Consider the following 18,484-nt stretch of genomic DNA (forward strand, 5'->3'; position numbering starts at 1 on the left):
GGTTCCTGGAGGGCGTTTCCTGGGGCAGGCAAGGGCGCGAGCACTCCCTGCCTCATGTCCAGTCCTGACCGTGGTCGAGGCCAGGCTCGTGTCACGTCCTCAGGAGGGTGACGCCCTGCACACTCTGGGTCCCTCCCACAGTTGGAAAGCCAGTGACCGCTGGCTCAGCAGCCCGGTGCCTGGCTCCAGCCGGCCTTTGCCTGCGGCCCTGGCCCTGCCGTGCTCCCAGCTCAGCCACCGCCCTGTCTCGCTCCCCTGCAGGCGTGGACACCATGGCCAGCTACGAGGAGGCGCTGCACCTCCTGCGCTATCGGAACTGGAACTCCAGGTCCTTGCTCGACCGGAAGTTCAAGCTCGTCTGCTCCGAGCTCAATGGCCGCTACATTAGCAATGAGTTTCAGGTGGAGGTGAGTGCAGGCTCCCCTGGAGAAGGGCCCCATGCGTGGCCCTGGGGTTGGCAAATGCCGATGTTTAGAGCGACTGTGGCAGCAACTCCTGGGTCTGTCCCAGGGGTGTAGCCTTTTCCAGCCTGGAGGCTGCTGCTGGTCAGACACGCCGGGGGGCGCGGGACAGGTCATGGGGTGCCTCAGCCCGAGAGCCTGGAGCCTCTCGAGGGAGCTGGTCGAGCTGAGAGCAGGTGCAGGGAGTGGGGCCAGGGCTGTTTGAGGTGTGACCTGTGTTAGGAAGAGCAGCACCGGGAGTGAGGCTGTTGGCAGTTGGTGAGGCGCTGCTGTGAGGAGATCCGCGCTCAGGTGAGGCTGCTGGCGCGGGGCCGGCCCAGGGTCTGCTATGGTGACTCGGTAGCCAGAGGGCCTCTCCCTGCTGGTCTCTGGGGCCTCCTCAGCTACCCTCTGTCCCTCAGGCTTCTGTGGGACACATACTTCTGGAATCCCGCATCCACGTGACCTCCTGGCAGCAGGAGGCTAAGCTCACAGCAGACCAGTGGATGGGAGCTCTGAGCCAGAGGGTCACGCTTTAAAAGGAAATGAGCGGTTGCGACCTGCACTCTCCTGCACGCGGCTGTGGTTTCGGGGACGAGGGAGAGCCCGGCCAGCGCTTCTCAGACGCCCTGTGGCTCTTCCCCAGTCGGATTCTTCTAGAAAGTGCTGCCAGGATGAGTTACTTGAAGTGATACATTCCTGGGGGTGACGGTGTCACCTTGCCACAGAGCATCTAAGTGTTTGCCTTGGTTTCTCCTGTCCTTTTCCCGCCTGCTCACCAGCACCGTCCGGGGAGCTTTGGGGGCCGCTGGTGTCCCCCCAAAGGGGGGACATGTCCGTCTGAGCGCATGTCCGTCTCGCACACTCAGCTGCCTCTCTGTCTGCCGCAGGTGAACGTGATCCACACGGCCAACCCCATGGAGCACGCCAGCCACATGGCCGCCCAGCCGCAGTTCGTCCACCCTGAGCATCGCTCCTTCGTTGATCTCTCGGGTCACAACCTGGCCAACCCCCATCCGTTCGCAGGTAGGACTGTGGGCCCCTCCCCCCTCCTGCCAAGAGCCCAGCTCCTGCTCAGAGCAGCCTGGCCGCCAGGTGCTGTGGTCCAGGTCACACAAGGAGCCTGAAGCACCAACCGAGGACAGGCTCGGGCGTGGCTGTGGGCGCTGCTGAGCTTTTCCCGTTTCCTGTTGTCCCACGGGGTCCAGGGAAGCGTCCAGCGTCTGTGCGGGGGAGGTGGTGGGCACGGTGCCCGGTGGGGTTCATGGCCAGGACCCGTCCGTCCATCCCATTGCAGTGGTCCCCAGCACGGCCACCGTGGTGATCGTGGTGTGCGTCAGCTTCCTCGTGTTCATGATCATCCTGGGCGTGTTCCGGATCCGGGCTGCGCACCAGCGCACCATGCGGGACCAGGACACCGGCAAGGAGAGCGAGATGGACTGGGACGACTCCGCCCTGACCATCACCGTGAACCCCATGGAGGTGGGCGCGGCGGGCGGCCAGGGTCAGAGCGGGACTCACCTCAGAGAGGCCTGTTTGAGGCCGTGCCACCAGCAGGAGTGGAGACCAAAGCTTTGTTTTCCATTTCGTCTTTGACGAGACGACTTCGAGCACAGCCCAGCCTGTCTGGCTCGGAGTGTGGCGCGGAGCCTTCCCCTGTGGGGCCGGGACAGGAATAAGCTGGGTAGTTGGGCTGTGAGCTGGGCGGGTTGGGGACCAGACTCACTGGGCCGTCTCTTTGTCAGACGTACGAGGACCAGCACAGTGAGGAGGAGGAGGAGGAAGAGGAAGAGGAGAGTGAGGATGGCGAGGAGGAGGACGACGTCACCAGCGCCGAGTCGGAGAGCAGCGAGGAGGAGGAGGAAGGGGGGGAGCACGGGGACCAGCAGCCGGCGAACAGGCAGCAGCAGCTGGAGTGGGACGACTCCACCCTCAGCTACTGAGCGCACCCTCCTCCCGCCTCCCCGAAGTCTGCTGTCGGCTGCGCCCTGCCCAGGCCCACCGTGTACAGTCGTCCGGCCAGCAGGTCTGCAGACCCTCCCCTCGCGACCGTCACCCCCGCTTGGTGTGCAGGACCCAGGCTCCCTCCCTGCCCTCTGCCTGGACCTCTGCTGTGTGAGGAGCTGACACCCACTCCCTCCTGTCATCTCGCTCCGCGTGGCCCCTCGCGCCTCCAGAAACGCTAAACCTGGACTCGGTGACAAAGGGTTAAAACTGCTCACTCCCACTGGGTAATCCTTCTGTCCTTTTTTTTTTTTTTTTTAATTTTTTCCAAACTAGTGCATGTACAAAATGGCCGAATGGGGGTTCATATGTAGATGAACTTTTTAATATTTTGTAAATAAATTGGGATTCCTCGTGTCCTTCGTGCTAGTATAACCCAGGGTTGGAACGCAAGGTGAGGTGTGAAACCCTGAGCGCAGGAGACCCCTCGGGATCCTGCTCCCCAGACAAGAGCGGGTCTGCCCCCTCGGGCACTGGGCACCGGACTGTCCTGCCACAGGTCTCGCTCCTGTGTGGACCAGGGTGGAGGGGACCCTCTTTGGGGGCTGGAAAGGCCAGGTCCTGTCTTTGGGAGCCCACCCGTTTCCCATGCAGCAGCGCATGGGCGCTGGGTCCCAGTCTGTTTGCACACAGCTCCTTGTGCGGGAACCCGGACTCCTGTGTGCAGCCTGGGGCTCATGCTTAGCTGTTGGTTGCGTACATGAGGCGTGTGGGTAATGGGAGGGGCACACCGTCTGCTCTTGGTCTGCAGACGGCAGCAGGCCGGAGTGACCCACACTCAGAGTCTGGGGACACACTCACTGACAGGCGCCCAATGGCCGTCAGAGCGACCTCCGCGCTGCCCCCCTCCCAGAGCCCACCCGCTCCCAGGAGTGCGGGGCCCGCTGCTGTGCTTGGCGGTGAAAGGAAAGGGGGCGAAAGGCATGAGTAAACCCACAGCACTTTGTTCTTAATTTACGTGTAAAACTTCAGATTTCTAAGACGGGGGTGGGGTGGGGGGCGTAATTTTGAATACTGTTCTGTGACCCTAACTGCTAGTTCCGAGGACACTGTGTCGTGCGTCTGTGGCCGTCCCTCCATGTGCTGTCACTGTAGCTGCTCTTAGGCCGTGGACAGACGCCAGCGGAGATGAGCCGTCCTGGCTGTCTTAGCCGCGTGCACGTTGAAAAGAGGTCGGAAGTGTCTGCACTACAATAAAGCTCTGGTTCTAACTCCAGCAGGCGAGCTGTGGTCTTTCCTGCACCCCGGTTCCTCTCCGCGCCAACAACATGCCACGAAAAGGCTTTTATTTCTTCAGCTGCTTGTACCTCTCCTCCGAGGGCTCACATGCTGCTCCTCAGCTGCACCGTCATGCTGAACGCTTCCCCCCACAGAACACAAAAGCGTTTAGAAAAATAGGTACTATTCTCCTCACAGGCGCACAGGCCGCGCGCCCGGCCAGAGGCTGCTGTGCACAGGGAGCTGCCCACACCAGGGAGCAGGCTGCTCCTTCACCTAAATACAGACACGCAGCTTCTCCTCGGTCCGGAGCGGCCGGGGATCTGAGAGGCAGCACCTGCTGGGAGCAGTGTGGCTGGTGGTGTCCGTGGGCACGGCCTGCTCCTGGGCTGGGGGGAGGCAGCGACCGCGGGCTCTGCTGAGCCTTGCAAGGCCTCAGGGGATCCGCAGTGCAGCCTGCTGCTAGCTCGCTAGGGTGACTGCCGCTAGGGTGGCTGCCGGCTCCTGGAGGCCCGGGTTCCGGCCTGCCGCAGGCTACTAAGACCTCACGGAAAGGCCCACCACACCCCTAACTCACCGCAGGGACCTGACTGCTCAGCAGGTTCTCGAAGGTGAGATTCCGGAAGAGACCCATCCTTCCCTGAAACCTGCTTTAGGAAGCTCGCAGGGAACGGCACGACGTCCTCTGACCTGCTTTCCCTTGATCCACCACCAGGATGAGCTAATCGAGCTTGTTTAATGCGCCTGGACCAGCATATATTATACTTTATGGGGCTGAGGTTCCCTCCCTCAGAGGGTCAGTGAGTAGTTTGGCTATTCGTTTTCTTACCCGCAAACAAAACCACTTTACAGCAGAGATGAGAGGATTCCCGTACCCAAGAGTCACTTTAAAAGTGGAAAGCAAGCATCCCTGAATCTAGGGGTACCAGGCTTCCTCGGGGAGCTGCCAGGATCAGGCGACGGAGAGCACGAGGTGGAGGGGCGAGCGGGCGGCTGGGCGCCCTGGCCAGCAGCAGGCACCAGGTAACTCGGGCTCCAGGACCCGTGCCGCCCGGCAGCCGTGGGAGAAGGCAGTTCCCGGGGGGTGAGTCTGCTGGGTCCAGGCCCACCAGCTGGAAGACGGGGTGCGGTCCCCCACAAGGTGCCACCTCCAGGTGCTGCCTCACAGTGTCTTCTCATCAGAGCCCAGGGCTCCGGCCGGCCGCAGGACGGCGCCCTCCCCTGCACAAGGGTGCACGTCCGCTATGGCTGTTTAGTTCCTGAAACATTTCAAGTCATTAATAAATAACCAGTGTAAACAAAGGCAGTGAGTTCGTGCCCACCGGGCAGTTCAGGCTCCCAGGCCCGGGCGGCCAACGGTGCCGGCTCCCAGGACGCGTGGCTCGCTCCTGCCCGGGCCGGGGCCGGCGGGGTAGCGAGCGGACGGGCTGCTATTGCCGGTTGTCTTTGGACACGTTGTGGGCCAGCCAGTTCACTTTGGTCTTCCAGCTCTCCCGCAGCGCCTCGTTGAACTTCACCCGGAAGTGCTTCAGCGCCTCCTCCTCCGTCTTCCCCAGCGCCAGGGAGTCCTGAGGCAGAACCGCGGAGCGCTGAGCCTGGGCCTGCGCAGCGAGGCCCGCCCCGCCTGCCTCCCCTGCCTCCCCTGCCTCCCCTGCCTCCCCTGCCTCCCCTGCCTCCCCTCTGGGTATCTCCAGCTCCCTCCAAGGAGATCTGTGTGAAGAGGGTGAGGGGGTGGCCCCCAGCACCTCCCTTGGGAAGAGCTCTTTATGCTGATCCCAAACTAGACAGGCCCCTAGACCAGTGGTTCTCAACCTGTGGGTCGTGACCCCTTTGGGGGTCGAATGACCCTTTCACAGGGGTCGCCTGAGACCATCGGAAAACACATATGTAATTACATATTGTTTTTGTGATTAATCACTGTGCTTTAATTATGTTCAATTTGTAACAATGAAAATACACCCTACATATCAGATATTTACATGACGATTCATAACAGTCGCAACATTACAGTTAGGAAGTAGCAACGAAAACAATGTTATGGTTGGGGGTCACCACAACATGAGGAACTGTATTCAAGGGTCGCGGCATGAGGAAGGTTGAGAACCACTGCCCAAACCCAGCCTCAAAACAAGATGCCCACTGGCAACAGGGCCCGGCTCCCTCCGCCGCATCCACCAGGCCCGCTGCTGAGAAACACAATCAGGAGGGCCCCGCGGGGCCCACCGCTCTCGGGGGCAGGTCCCTGGGTCACAATGCGGGGAGACAGGCCTGGGGCGTGGGGCACTGCTGTCGCCTGGCCGGCGGCCTGCCCTGGCCTTTACCTTGAGATACTGGATGTCTTTGGAGCAGCTGAGCTCTGGCAGGCCTGCCGCCCGCATCAGGGCGAAGAGGTGGAGGAAGAGCAGCCCGTGGCGCCTCAGGATGGTGTAGGCTCTCTCGCAGTAGCCACGGAACCTGTGCGGGAGGCGGGAGGCGGCCCTGGGTCCTCCTGGCGACTCCCACCCAGACGCAGTTCCCACTCACAGCCTGGCTCCTCCTACAGGACCCTCCAGGGGTGGGCGGAGAGCCCCCTCTTGGCACCCTGTCTGGGGCCCACGGGCATTTCGGGGTGGGGGTGTCTGAGGCACCCTCACCTTTCAAACTTCTCACTGTTGTTAGTCTTCCCCTGCTGAATCACATGGACAAAGTCATAGGTGAGGATGAATGGGACGCGCTCACGGTTGATTCCAAACTTGGTCTTGAAATTCCCCAGAAAGTGGCCAAAATCAATGTGGAACAGCTGAGGGGCGGAAGGGAAGGGCACAGACTGAGAAGGAGCCAGAAAGGCCGGGGCAGGGGCCAGAAGGCGGGTGCTGCCCACAGGTCAGCCCCCCGCCGCCCCTACCTGCCCGTTCTCGCGGATCATGATGTTGTCGCTGTGCCGGTCGCCGATGCCCAGCACGTAGGTGGCCACGCAGTAGCCGGCGCAGGAGAGGGTGAACTCCTCGATGGCCCTGTCCAGGGCCTCCCTGGGGAGGAGGGGGGGAGATTGGAAACCACGGCCTAGCCCTGCAGCTCCCGAGTCTTCCCTGCTGCGGTGAGGAGCGAGGCAGGAGGTGGCACTGGGGCCCAGACATGCCACCCTCCAGGCCCAGCGAGCACCCCGATGGCAGCAGCTGCAGGAGTGGTCCCGGCGGAGCCATTCGGCTGAGCCAGGTCAAGTGGCAGCTTTCTGAGCCCACAATCAATGAAGGCTGTTTTGCATCCCCAAGTTGAGGGTGGTAGTTACACAGCAATGTCTACATGGGGGCACGGAGACCCCCCACCCCAACACAGACCCGGGCGGTCCCTGGCTCAGCCGAACGCCACAGAAACGTCACAGGCCTGTCCCTTCACCTTTGCCTCCGGAACCTCGCCTCCCGGGAAGGAGAGGACACTGGTCCCCTGGCCTGAGACCTACCCAGGGTTCTTGGACTTGAGCCAGTTGAGCAGGGCGTCCTTGTTGAAAGCGGCCGTGGCTGCCATGTTGCTCTTGTTGAGCTGGATGTTGGCGATGGTGTCCGAGCGAAGCACCACCTCGATGAGGCCCGTGCGGTCCCCGGTGGAGAGGCAGCCGTAGGGGGTCATCCTAGCCGGGCGGGAGGAGGGCGGGCAATGGTCAAGGGTGGTCCTGGGGCGGCCTGACCACCGAGGAGCTCACCACAACCAAAACAGGCACCGGCGATGCTCCAGGAGTGGTTGGAAATGAGGCGAAGCTGCAGCAGCTGGGAGGAGCCCGCGACTCCTGGGCCCGGGGAGGGCTGCTGGATGGGTCGGCACAGCAACAAGATGCAGGCCGTCGGCACCCGGCTGAGCTCCTTTGCTCAGAGAGGAAGGCACGGGGCCGGGAGGCGGGTGGGCAAGAAGCCAGGGATGTGTGCGGGCACAGCACGTACACGGCCACCCAGTAGCCAGCGCCGGCGAGACGGAGGCTGAGCGCCAGGCCGGCCTTCTCCACCCTCAGCCTGTGGCCCTATCGCCCCTCTGGCCCGAGTTGAAACTGGTCCCGATCTTCTCAGAACAGCCATTTCTCCGGAGGCGGTTATGTCAGCGCTGACAGGGAACCCCTCCAAAGGGACAGGGCCCCAGCCTGGCGCAGGCACAGACGGATGAGGGGGCTCCTCACCTCAGGTCCAGCCCCTCCTGCTTCCACAGGATGTCCATGAGCTGGATCATCTGCAGCGTCAGCATGTCCTGGCGGAGGTCTGTGCCGCCGGCCCCGGAAGAAGAAGCATGAGTTTCTGGAGGGTTCCGCACTCCCAGCCATGCCTAGGCCCCAGCGTTCCCGGACTTCTGCTCGGCTCACCCTCCAGGGACCCCGGGGCAGTGCAGGTGGGGAGGCCCGGCCGCTCACCGTCCCCGTTCTTAAAGATGATGCCCACGCTGCCGTCGCCGCCCGCCTCCTCGTTGCTGTACATGACCCACAGCGGCTTCATCTTGGAGTCCATGAAGGTGCACTGCTCCACACTGCGGGAGAGGGCGGTCAGCAGGGCCCCTCGAGGCCCCGGGGGGCCGGGGGAGGCCTGCGCTGGGGCTCACCAGACTTCCGCCAGCAGGATCCTGGGGTCCAGCGGGGACTGCAGGTGGGACAGGGCCTCCAGGTAGGTCTCCTGGCGCATGCACAGGTGCATCAGCTCCTTGGTCTGCGGCTTGGGGCTCTTCTGGGAGCTCACTTTGACAAAGTCGTTCAGGGCCTTCAGCTTGCTCAGCGCCTCCCCCTGGCCGGAGAAGGGAGGGCAGCGTGAGCAGGCTGGAGGGGCAGGCCCAGAGCGGCGCGCTGGCCCCGGTGATGCCAAAGGGCTGACCCTGCCCAAGAGTGGAGCCCGGCCTCACCTGCTTCATCAGCACCTTCATGTGGTGGGTGCTGCCCCTGCAGTAGGCCTCCATGATGAGGCCGAAGCGTAGGGCCACCGAGGGCACGTGCATCTCGGAGCTGCAGGGGGGAGAAGGGGCTCAGCCTCCCTGGGCAGGGCCACACAGCCCTCCCAGCCCGTCAGGACACCCAGGCCGCGGCCACGCGAGGCCAGCAGGCAGGAGGCCCTCCTCCCCGTGGCCTTCCAGCTACCGGAGGTGCCAGAAGAGGAAGTGGCCGATCTTGCGGTTGGCCAGCGCCCGGTCCAGCAGGAATTTCGTCAGCTCGCAGTCCAGGTAGGACTCGTACTTGAGCACCTGCACCAGCTGCAGCAGGTACTGGAACAGCTCGTCGTCCCTGCAGGGAAGCGAGGCCGCTGGCCTGGAGCTCCGTGGCTCGGGCGGGACTGGGGTCTGCAGGCCCCAGGGAGGGTCAGTCCACACCCTCCCGGGGGGCGGGGGTGGGGGCGACCGGAGCCCGGGGGACTCACGTCAGCTTTCGCAGGGACTTGATGGCGAAGGAGCCCACGTGGCGGTCGGGGAAGCTGGAGTCCAGCAGCTCCAGGGCGCTCAGGACAGGCAGCTCCGGCCAGGAGCAGAGCAGGTAGAGCATCTGGGGGGGCTGGCGGTCAGCGGGGCCGTGCCGCTCCAGGCCGCCTCCCCCCCTCCAGCCTCCCCTGCGCCCACCTGGGCCACGTCCTCGTGCCTGTTCCACTTGGTGACCAGCAGCAGCCGGGCCAGCGCCTCGGGCCAGCGCTCCTGCACCTCGTGGCGCATCTTCCACACCAGGTCCTTCTCGTGCTCGTACAGCTCCCCGGACCCGCGCCGCTCCAGGATCTCCCGGAGCTGCAGCTGCTGCGGGGCGAGGGGGAGGCTGCAGCTGGCTACGCCCGCTCGGTGCCCGGCCCCGCACCCCACCGCCCGCGGCCCCGCTCACCTCCTCCTCCGTGGCGCGCCCGTGCTCCCCGTGCCGCCCCAGCTCCAGGATCTGCAACAAATGGCCCTGCTCTCAGCGGTGCCCCAGGGCCCGGCCAGCCCGCAGGGCCCAGGGCAGGTGACAGCACTGCTGACCTGTGGGCCATGACTCCCCAGGTGGGGACTGAGCTGTGCGCTGGAGGGAGGTTAGCAGCAGCCCTGGCCTCCACCCACCAGAAGCCAGGGGCCTCTCTCCCACTGGTTGGGACACCAAATGTCACACAGGAGGAGTTACACGGGGAGCCCTAGCCGGTTTGGCTCGATGATGAGAACATCGGCTGTGGACTGAACGGTCCTGGATTCGATTCCGGTCAGGGCATATGCCCGGGTTGCGGGCTCAACCCCCAGTGCCGAGGGTGCAGGAGGCAGCTGACCAATGATTCTCTCTCACCATTGATGTTTCTATCTCTTTCTCTCTGAAATCAATAAAAATATATTAAAAAATAAAAATTTTTTTAAAAAGACTGTCTTTGGCTCTCCCTGGGGCAGAGTGGCCCCTTGAGAACCACTGTTGGGGGCGCAGGGACCATGCCCAGGGGATCCCAGAGCAGTCAGGGAGGTTACCCAACAGCCCACAGCCTCTGCAGGGCAGGTCCGAACCCCAGGCGGCCAGGCCCCCACTGACCTTGTCCAGGGCGGGGTAGTACACGGGGTGGGGCGCCACCTCGGGGAGACAGATGACCAGGGCGGCAGCACTCTCGGTGTTGGGGTTGCTGCACACGGTTCCCGTGGGGTTCAGCAGCTCCCCTTTCTCGTCTGGACACGGGGACAGGAGGAGTTACACGGGGAACACCCCCATCGGGGCAACCCCCACACACGCCTCCCCCTGCCTGGCCTGGGCCAACCTGGGACGGAGGGCCACATGTACAGGCAGCGCTCGCCGGTCTTGAGCTGGTCCTTGTAGTCGAACAGGGTGAGGTTGGCCCAGGCGATGGGGCAGTCCTGCGGAGAGGGGGCGGCTCAGGCCCGGCGGCCTCCCTCGCCGGCCAGGTCCCTGCACTCAGACTCCCTGTGAGGGTGGCTCCCTTCTGCTCCCCACTCCCAGCTGCCGGAGGAACCCCTAAACCCGCCACGTCAGCCCCGGAAAGCTGGCCCGTCTCGGCGGCGGGGAGTCAGCACAGCTCAGCGGCCAGTGGCCTCCTGGGGCCGTGACTCAAGAGCCCAACCACCGCCCCCGCCTGGCCGCCGCTGACCCGGCCGCCCACTCCCTGCGTCCTTCCCGGGCCGGGCCTCCAGGCTCCCGCAGGACCAGAGGCCCCGCCGACGTTCCGCGTCACCTGCTAGCAAGCCCGGGACCCAGACCCCTGGCGCCAGGGGCAGTGGCCAGGGTGGGAGGCTGGGGAGGCGGGTCCCCAGGCTGAGTGACTCGGGGTGCGGGACGGACGGGGCCCGGCCTCCCGGGCGCCCCACCCACCGCCTTCTTGGACTTCTTCTTGGTGGAGCGAGCCTTCTTGGCCTTCTCGATGACGGCGTACAGCGCGAAGCAGAGCCGGGCCATGCGAGGCAGGTCGCACACGTTGATGTCGAACTCCAGGCGCTGCTTCCACACGGGCTCCGAGCACACGCTCACCTCCGAGCTGGACACCGTCTTGCACAGCGTCTCGTTGCCGTGGAAGAGCCCGGCCTGCACCACCAGCTGGGAGGGGGGAGAGGTGGCAGGTGGCACAGGCCCGGCCCCTCTCCCCACCCAGGTTCTCCCAGCCGCCTCAGGCCAGACCTCCTCCCAAGGTGTCCTCATGGGTCTGAGGGGTGTGTGTGTGTGAGGGGAAGGGTGCCGTGGGCTGTGCATGGGGGACTGGTCTCAGCTCCCAGTGACTGTGGGACCCCAGATCATGTTGCTTCCTGCTCTGGCCTCAGTTTCCCCAGCTGGACTCGGGAACTCCAGGGACCTTGAGCTCTAACACCTGAGGGCTCCCTCCGGGGCTAAGTCCCAGGAGCCCCTGCGGCTGGGGAAGGCGCCCCGAGGCCGGGGAAGGCGGCCCGAGGCCGGGGAAGGAGCCCCGAGGCCGGGGAAGGAGCCCCGAGGCCGGGGAAGGAGCCCCGAGGCCGGGGAAGGAGCCGGAGGCCGGGGAAGGAGCCGGAGGCCGGGGAAGGCGGCCCGAGGCCGGGGAAGGAGCCCGAGGCCGGGGAAGGAGCCCCGAGGCCGGGGAAGGAGCCCCGAGGCCGGGGAAGGAGCCCCGAGGCCGGGGAAGGAGCCCCGAGGCCGGGGAAGGAGCCCCGAGGCCGGGGAAGGCGGCCCGAGGCCGGGGAAGGAGCCCGAGGCCGGGGAAGGAGCCCCGAGGCCGGGGAAGGAGCCCCGAGGCCGGGGAAGGAGCCCCGAGGCCGGGGAAGGAGCCCCGAGGCCGGGGAAGGGTTGAACGCCTCGTGAGCGCCTGCCTCCGCCAGCTCTGCTGTGGCAGAAAGCTGCCTGCATCCAACCTCCACGATTTCGCCAGGGGGACCCAGGCCTGCCTGCTTATGAAATCACCCCAAAAAGTGCTCCCCAAAGAGACCCACCCTCTGGGGACCCGGGTTCCACATTCTGCAAATGGGACAATAAAGCCTGCACAGCAGGCTGTCCGGAGGACGAGGAGGACGAGGAGCTGGTGTGGGGGCCTGGCCCCAGGGTCCAGACGGGCGTTGTACACCCCACCCCCTCCCATCCCCCCTGGGAGCCCCAAAAGGCCCAGCCCAGCTGGAGTGGCTCCCCTTCCAACGCCTGCCGCCTCCCCAGCTGCGGTTTCCACATCCCGGGGCTGGGCCTGGCCCCACAGCCTCCACCAAAGCCAAGTACCCAGAACTCGCGGGGCCCAGTTTCTCCGAATCGGCCTCTGGCCACGGCCTGCTCCCCTCCCCCCTTCCTGTTTTGAAGCAGCTCACAACCACCCTGGGCCGGGATGCTGGGTAATGTGGTCAGGTGGCTTTCATGTGACCCCCCCTCTTCCTCCGCCGCCCCTCCAGGCCACAGCCACCTTGTTTGTGCAAAAAACACCCGCTCCCCCCCGCCCCCCACCGCAGCCCAGGAGCCCCTACCTTCATCCGCTCGTCGGCGTTCACTTTGCTGCCCTGGATCAGCTCCACGCAGAAGGGCTGCTCCAGGGCCCACAGGGACACGGAGGAGGGCTGGGGAGGGGAAGCGGGGCCTCAGAGGAGGGTCCAGAGGCTCGGGGGCCATGGGGGGGGCGCGAGTGTTGCAGGATTGAGGTGAGGCCCAGGCACCTATCCCACCTCCATCCTTAACCAGAAAACCTGCCGTGTAGGCAGCCAGGGGCCCAACACCCTGAGCTCTGCAGGCACGGAGCTCTGCCTCCCGGGCAGGACGCAGGGGCAGCGCCAGGAGGGCAGCCCGGAGCCAGGCCTGGCGGCTGCCCCGGGAACCACCCGGCACAGGGTCGCGTTGGCTGCCCAAGCTCAAAGCCCCAACTCAACACTGGCCAGCAAGGGGCGTGAGATGAGGGCCCCTGGCTCCTCTGCCAGCCGGGGGTGCTCCCGATAGGCCCAGGGCTGGACACCCTGTGGGGGGAGGCGGGGAAGGGGGGAGGGGAGAAGGGGAAGCAAGTGGCGGGCCCAGCTCACCTTCTTCATGGGAATGGGGGGCGGCTTGGTGCGCGATTTTTGGACCTGGGGGGCCGGGTTGCTCTGCTCGTCCCGCATGGCGAGGATGGAGGAGGAGTGGACCATGGTCAGGTGGGGGGTCAGCCCGCTGTGCAGGCAGCTGCAGATGTACTGCGATGGGACGGGGCAGAGTGAGCGGCCGGCGAGCAGGTCTAGCCGCTCCCTGGGCAACTGGCTACCCGGGACCTTCTCACGCCGACCTCTGCCCATCCCAGCCCTTCCAGCCTCTCCCGCAGCCTCTTCCTGCGCCCGCCCACCTCCCGAAGACAGAGCCTTCCTGTGTTCACAGGGAGGGTCAGCCCAGCAAGGGGACACTCTCGCTGTGACCCCCAAAGGCCTGGCTCATCCAGCTCAAAGAGGGCCCAAGCACCAGCTCCCCCACCCCCCAGGCCTCTGCCCCGGCCTCTGCCCCGGCCTCTGTCCACGCCTCTGCCCAGGCGCGGGACCAGGAGCCCAGGCGCGGGACCAGGAGCCCAGGCCTCGGCTCACCTGGAACTGGCAGAGCGGGTAGCTGCCGTACAGGTACTCCTGCTTCCCGTTCACCTGCAGCGTGTAGTCCCCGGGCTGCTCCACCAGGGGCTGCCGGAACACCGTGGCCTTCTTCCGCAGGGCGCAGGCCATCAGCGCCAGGGGCACGTCCTTGGTGGACACCTGGAAGGTGAAGCTCTCCTAGGGGGAGCGGGAGGGGTCAGCCCTCCGCCCTGTGAAGGGACCACAGGGCCCTGGGGCACAGGCGTGGGGGTGCCCATTTGCCCTCCCCGGCCCTCAAATGTAAGCTCCGTAGAGCAGGGTCTGGTGGAGGCACACGGCCAACTACCAGGAAATACGCGTTGAACGAACGGACAGACCAAGGACGAAGGCCACGTGGCCGTTCTGTCTTGTCGAACTGCCTGGGGGGGTGTTTGGCCGAGCCCCGGGCATGCGTGGATACCCCACAAATACCCAGTATCTGACCCTACAGAGAGGAGAGGGAATGTGGGGGGCTGGGGAGGGGCTGGGGAGTCTCACAGGGACAGCGTCCCCCACAGACACAGCGGCCGGGATGCAACACCCGCGGGGCCACCCCTCACCTCACTGCCCTCGAACTTGACGTTGACCAGGAGGGCCCGGTTGGGGACCCGCAGGGTGCCGGCGCCCCAGGTCCGCGCCGAGGGCTCCAGCTGCAGGGGGAAGCTGTACTGCAGCCAGGCCTCCCAGCCCAGCTGCTGCCGCCGGGCGGCCGCCTCCTCACAGAACTGGCGCATCTTCACTCGAAAGTCATTCACCTCCGGGTCCCGCAAAGAATCAAACTCGTGCAGGCCTGAGGCAGGGGGGAGCCCGGGTCAGCAGGGTCAGGGGCCGGGGGCCGGGGCCGGGGGCAGGCAGCCGGCAGCACGGGGCGGCCCCCTGGCCCGGGTACCTTTGCCAATGAGGAGGCTGATCTGCGAGTTGATGAGCTTCTTGACCCTGTCGCCCTCGCGGGCCACCAGGCGCAGGACAGGCAGGAAGGGCTGGATGTCGCACAGCCGCCGCTGCTCGTCCTCCAGCTCCTGCTGCTCCGCCGTCTGGTTGACGCAGGTGAACACGTAGGCCTCGGGGTCGCTGAGCATGTGGAAGAGCGGCTCGTACTGGGCTCGGTGCCACAGCGCCTGGGAGGGACGGTCAGCGGTCAGGGGCAGCCCTCCGGCCGAGGCGGGCGGGGCCCCCGGGTGGAGGCTGATCTCAGTCGGGGTGTCCCTTGCAAGAAGGCAAGGGCGCCCGGCCGGCGTGGCTCAGCGGTTGAGCGTCGACCTGGGAACCAGGAGGTCACGGTTCGATTCCCGGTCAGGGCATGTGTGCGGGCTGCAGGCTCGATCCCCAGTAGGGAGCGTGCAAGAGGCAGCCGATCAATGATTCTTTCTCATCACTGATGTTTCTATCTCTCCCTCCCTCCTTTCCTCTCCGAAATGAATAAAAATATATTTTAAAATGAAAATTAAATAAAAAGACAATGGCAAGATCCCAAGACCGCCACCCTCTCCAGACCCCGGAGCACTGACCACGGGGTTACCGGGAGTCCCCGCCACCACTCCTCTGGGCGCTCTTACATCCCCGGACATGACCTCCAGGCACCCCCAGTTAATCGTTCTGGGGCTCATCACCCCAACTTGTAAATGCTGGCAAACAATTTAGGAAAGTGTAAGGCACTGGGGGGGACGGGGAGCATGAACCCCTCTGTGGGCTGTGTGCCCTCCAGGCCAGGTGTCCCCAGGCATTGCTGGGGAGCCTTCTCACAGCCAGGGTTTAGTGCAAAGGTATTCACCACTGAGTCCCGGGGAAGACAAAAACGGAGAAACCAGCCTCAGTTTCCCCCATGAGGGATGGGTAATTGTGGCCATGAACCCAAAGGGATCACACAGGGACGGGACCCAGAATCCAGGGGCTCCTGGGCAACAGAGCACTCCAAGAGGCATCAGGAAGAGGGAAAACGGAATCTGTAGGTCAAGCAGATGGAATTCAAACCCAGTTCACAAAAATGACAATGAACATAGTGCCCTGGCAGGTGTGCTCTGGGTGGAGCATCGATCCACGCACCGAAGGGTCACAGGTTCGATTCCCGGGCCAGGGCACTACCTGGGTGGCAGGTTCGATCCCTATCCCTGGCCCTGGTCAGGCGCGTGCAGGAGGCAACCAATGGATGTTTCTCCCTCTCTCTCCCTCTTCCTCCTTCCCGCCTTCTCTTCTATGCTCTCTAAAAAACAATGGGAAAAATATCCTCGGGTGAGGAGTAACAAAAACTAAATAATAAACATATGATAATCCTTTGGCTGTGCCCTGGTTTCTTTTTTATATACAGTACAGGATTGTTTGTTGTGATAAATTCTGATTAAAAACTTTTATATCCTTTCAGAGTTAAAATGTAACATCTTTTTCATTTTGTTAACTTTAGGTAAATATTACTTTAAGGTTAATCTTACTTTTTGCTTTCAGAGCGATACACGCATGTTAATTCAAATTCCAAACACTGTGACCATAAAACACGTGGGTCCCAGCAGTCTCACCTCAGCCCAATTCCACTGGCATTTCTTCATGTGGTTATTTATGCCACAGGCCAGACAGTAAATACTCTAGGCGCTGCTGGCGGCCATACAGTAATCGCTGCAGCTACCGACTCTGCCTTGTGAGGCGAAGGTGTCCCCCCCCCACACCCCCCAACTCTATGTAAATGAATGGGCGTGGCTGTCTGCCAGTAACCTGGTGGTTTGCAGAACCCTGATTTATATCATTCGTATGTTTATTGTTTATTTTTTGTTACTCCTCACCCGAGGACTACACGCTGCAGGTGAACAGGAAGCAATGGTGCAATATTACTTCTGAAATAGAAAAAAAGAAATTTTGTATTTAAAGAAATCTCCCAGGAAGGGAAGATTAAAAACAAAAACATAAAAAAAATCTCAAGGATGGTCCATTGCACCATTGCTTCTCTCCTTTTTTTTTCTGTTCCCAAGTATTGCTTTTAGAATCCTCAGCTAAGGTCTTGCCCTGTAGCATGACACATTACATTTCCCACTTTGTAAGTGGAACAAGCCAGTCACTACCAAATACCATCCAGATGTCTCCTGTTCTGACTCATCATTTACCCTGAAAATTATTCAACAAAAACCCCCAAAGAATGATTTTCAAAGATGTGTTACTAGGACCGCAGCCCTAAAGACAAAAGACCAGCAAAAGCCTTACGTGGCCGTGGATGGAGCGTGGTTCCAGAAACACCAGCGAGGTCATGAAGGGAATGAAGGGCCAGGTGGGAACGCAGCCTGAGCTCTCACAGGCACCATGCAGGGGGCAGCTGAGCTAGGAATGCTAGGCAGACGCTAACTGCAAGTTTCTAAACAATTCCTGGATAGTACTGACACCATTTACAATCCTATCCGAGGCTCTTAAACCTGAGAAATTGCGCGTGAGTGTGGGTGTCTGTCTTTCCGAGTTCCAAACGCTAAGGACTAGTTTTAAGGTCAAGCCCTAGCTGGTCTTCCTCAGTGGATAGAGCCTCGGCCCTTGGACTGAAGGGTCCTGGGTTCGATTCCCGTCAAGGACACGTACCTCGGTAGGAGGCTGGATGCGGGTGCCAGGAGGGGCATGTTCAGGAGGCAACTAGTCAATGTGAAGCATCGATGTTTCTCCTTCTCTCCCCCCCCGCCCAACTCTCTCTAAAAATCAATGGAAACATATCCTCGGGTGAGGATGAACACACAAAATCAATCAATAAGGTCAAGATGGTACCTTCTTGATGGCGCTGAGGTTGGCATTGCGGGACACGGGGAAGTTCAGGTAGACCCCCGTGGGCAGCAGGAAGTCCACCGCCACGCTCTGGTTCTCCTCGTTGGCCCAGAATTCCATGGGGCAGTCCACCCCCGGGGGCATCCTGCTTCCTCACTTCTCAGACGCCAGGTGTCCTGAAAAGGGAGAGAAGGCAGGGTGAGCCCGCAGGCGCCGGCGGAGGCCTTCGAGGGGACCCTTCGGAAAACAGGATTCAGGACCTTCGGCCGCAGGAGGCTCAGGATGGAGCCTGGGCCCCCAAAGCCGGCCGCCCCCGGGGCCTCGCCCCCCCCCCCCCGGGGTGGCCCAGCCACCGGCGCGGCCGAGCTGCCTCTCAGCACCAGCGGACACTCCGGCCACGTCCCTCTCAGCAGTGGCCCAAGTTCAAGGCACCAACAGCCCAGCTTCAAATCATTTTTTCTCAGGATCACGGGCGGGGGAGACCGGCCACGGCCACCAACTGGCAAAGGAGCGAAGTGGCGGGCACCGAAGGCTACGGCTCTGAGACGGTCTAACCCGAAACCAAGCGGCTTAAAACGGGCTCTGGGTCGTAGAACGATCTGTTGAAACGACTCAGTCACACCCACTCCCCGGCAAGGAAACGTTGCAGGCTCAGGCGAAGGTCTCGGAGCGCCCCAACGCCTCAGGCTGCCACCACTTGCATCCTGATTGATTATTAATACTGCCTGTGGATGTTTTTTGTGGCTTTTTTTGTTTTAGACTTGTATGATACTAATATGTAGCCACAAACAATTCCTAATGTGTTTGCATGCTTTAAAACTTGGCGGATACATGTAGCTCTAGTTCATTCTTTTTGACTCTCGTGGTATTTGACTTTGTAAATAAACCACATGTTACTTACCCCTTCTCTTGTGGATGAACCTCAAGGTTTGTTTCTACTCTAGGTATTACAAAAGCAACGCTACAATGTATATTCTTTTTCTATTCTTTTTTAAAATATGTTTTTATTGATTTCAGAGAGGGAAGGGAGTAGGAGAGAGAGAGAGAGATAGATATATCAATGGTGAGAGAGAATCATTGATCGGCTGCCCCCTGCACACCCCACACTGGGGATTGAGCCTGCAACCCGGGCCTGCGCCCTGACCCGG

At 62.4% G+C, this 18,484-nt stretch overlaps 2 protein-coding genes across 5 annotated transcripts in view; one reads left to right on the forward strand and one right to left on the reverse strand.

Moving 5' to 3' along the window:
- The window catches only part of CLSTN1 (calsyntenin 1), a 56,901-nt gene extending 53,241 nt beyond the window's left edge, over positions 1-3,660 (forward strand). For all 4 annotated transcript variants that reach the window (XM_081086800.1, XM_081086802.1, XM_081086799.1 and 1 more), the window contains 4 exons: positions 262-407; positions 1,331-1,466; positions 1,738-1,922; positions 2,186-3,660. In XM_081086800.1, the coding sequence (XP_080942926.1) occupies positions 262-407; positions 1,331-1,466; positions 1,738-1,922; positions 2,186-2,383 (665 nt within the window). In that variant the 3' untranslated portion in view covers positions 2,384-3,660. The remainder of the gene's footprint in view (positions 1-261; positions 408-1,330; positions 1,467-1,737; positions 1,923-2,185) is intronic.
- Positions 2,712-17,480, reverse strand: PIK3CD (phosphatidylinositol-4,5-bisphosphate 3-kinase catalytic subunit delta; the record flags this gene model as incomplete). The annotated part of the gene is made up of 22 exons (XM_081086127.1): positions 2,712-5,230; positions 5,984-6,116; positions 6,296-6,441; positions 6,547-6,670; positions 7,102-7,269; positions 7,807-7,885; positions 8,035-8,147; positions 8,220-8,398; positions 8,514-8,613; positions 8,746-8,889; positions 9,023-9,144; positions 9,219-9,386; positions 9,469-9,519; positions 10,132-10,262; positions 10,352-10,448; positions 10,921-11,142; positions 12,519-12,608; positions 13,062-13,211; positions 13,590-13,769; positions 14,171-14,400; positions 14,500-14,728; positions 17,340-17,480. 22 exons carry the CDS (start codon positions 17,478-17,480, stop codon positions 5,093-5,095), a joined length of 3,135 nt encoding a protein of 1,044 aa, XP_080942253.1. The 3' UTR covers positions 2,712-5,092.
- Between the last annotated feature and the right edge of the window lie 1,004 nt (positions 17,481-18,484).

This window comes from Myotis nattereri (assembly GCF_964212035.1).
Source record: "Myotis nattereri genome assembly, chromosome: 3".
Classification (NCBI taxonomy): domain Eukaryota; kingdom Metazoa; phylum Chordata; class Mammalia; order Chiroptera; family Vespertilionidae; genus Myotis; species Myotis nattereri.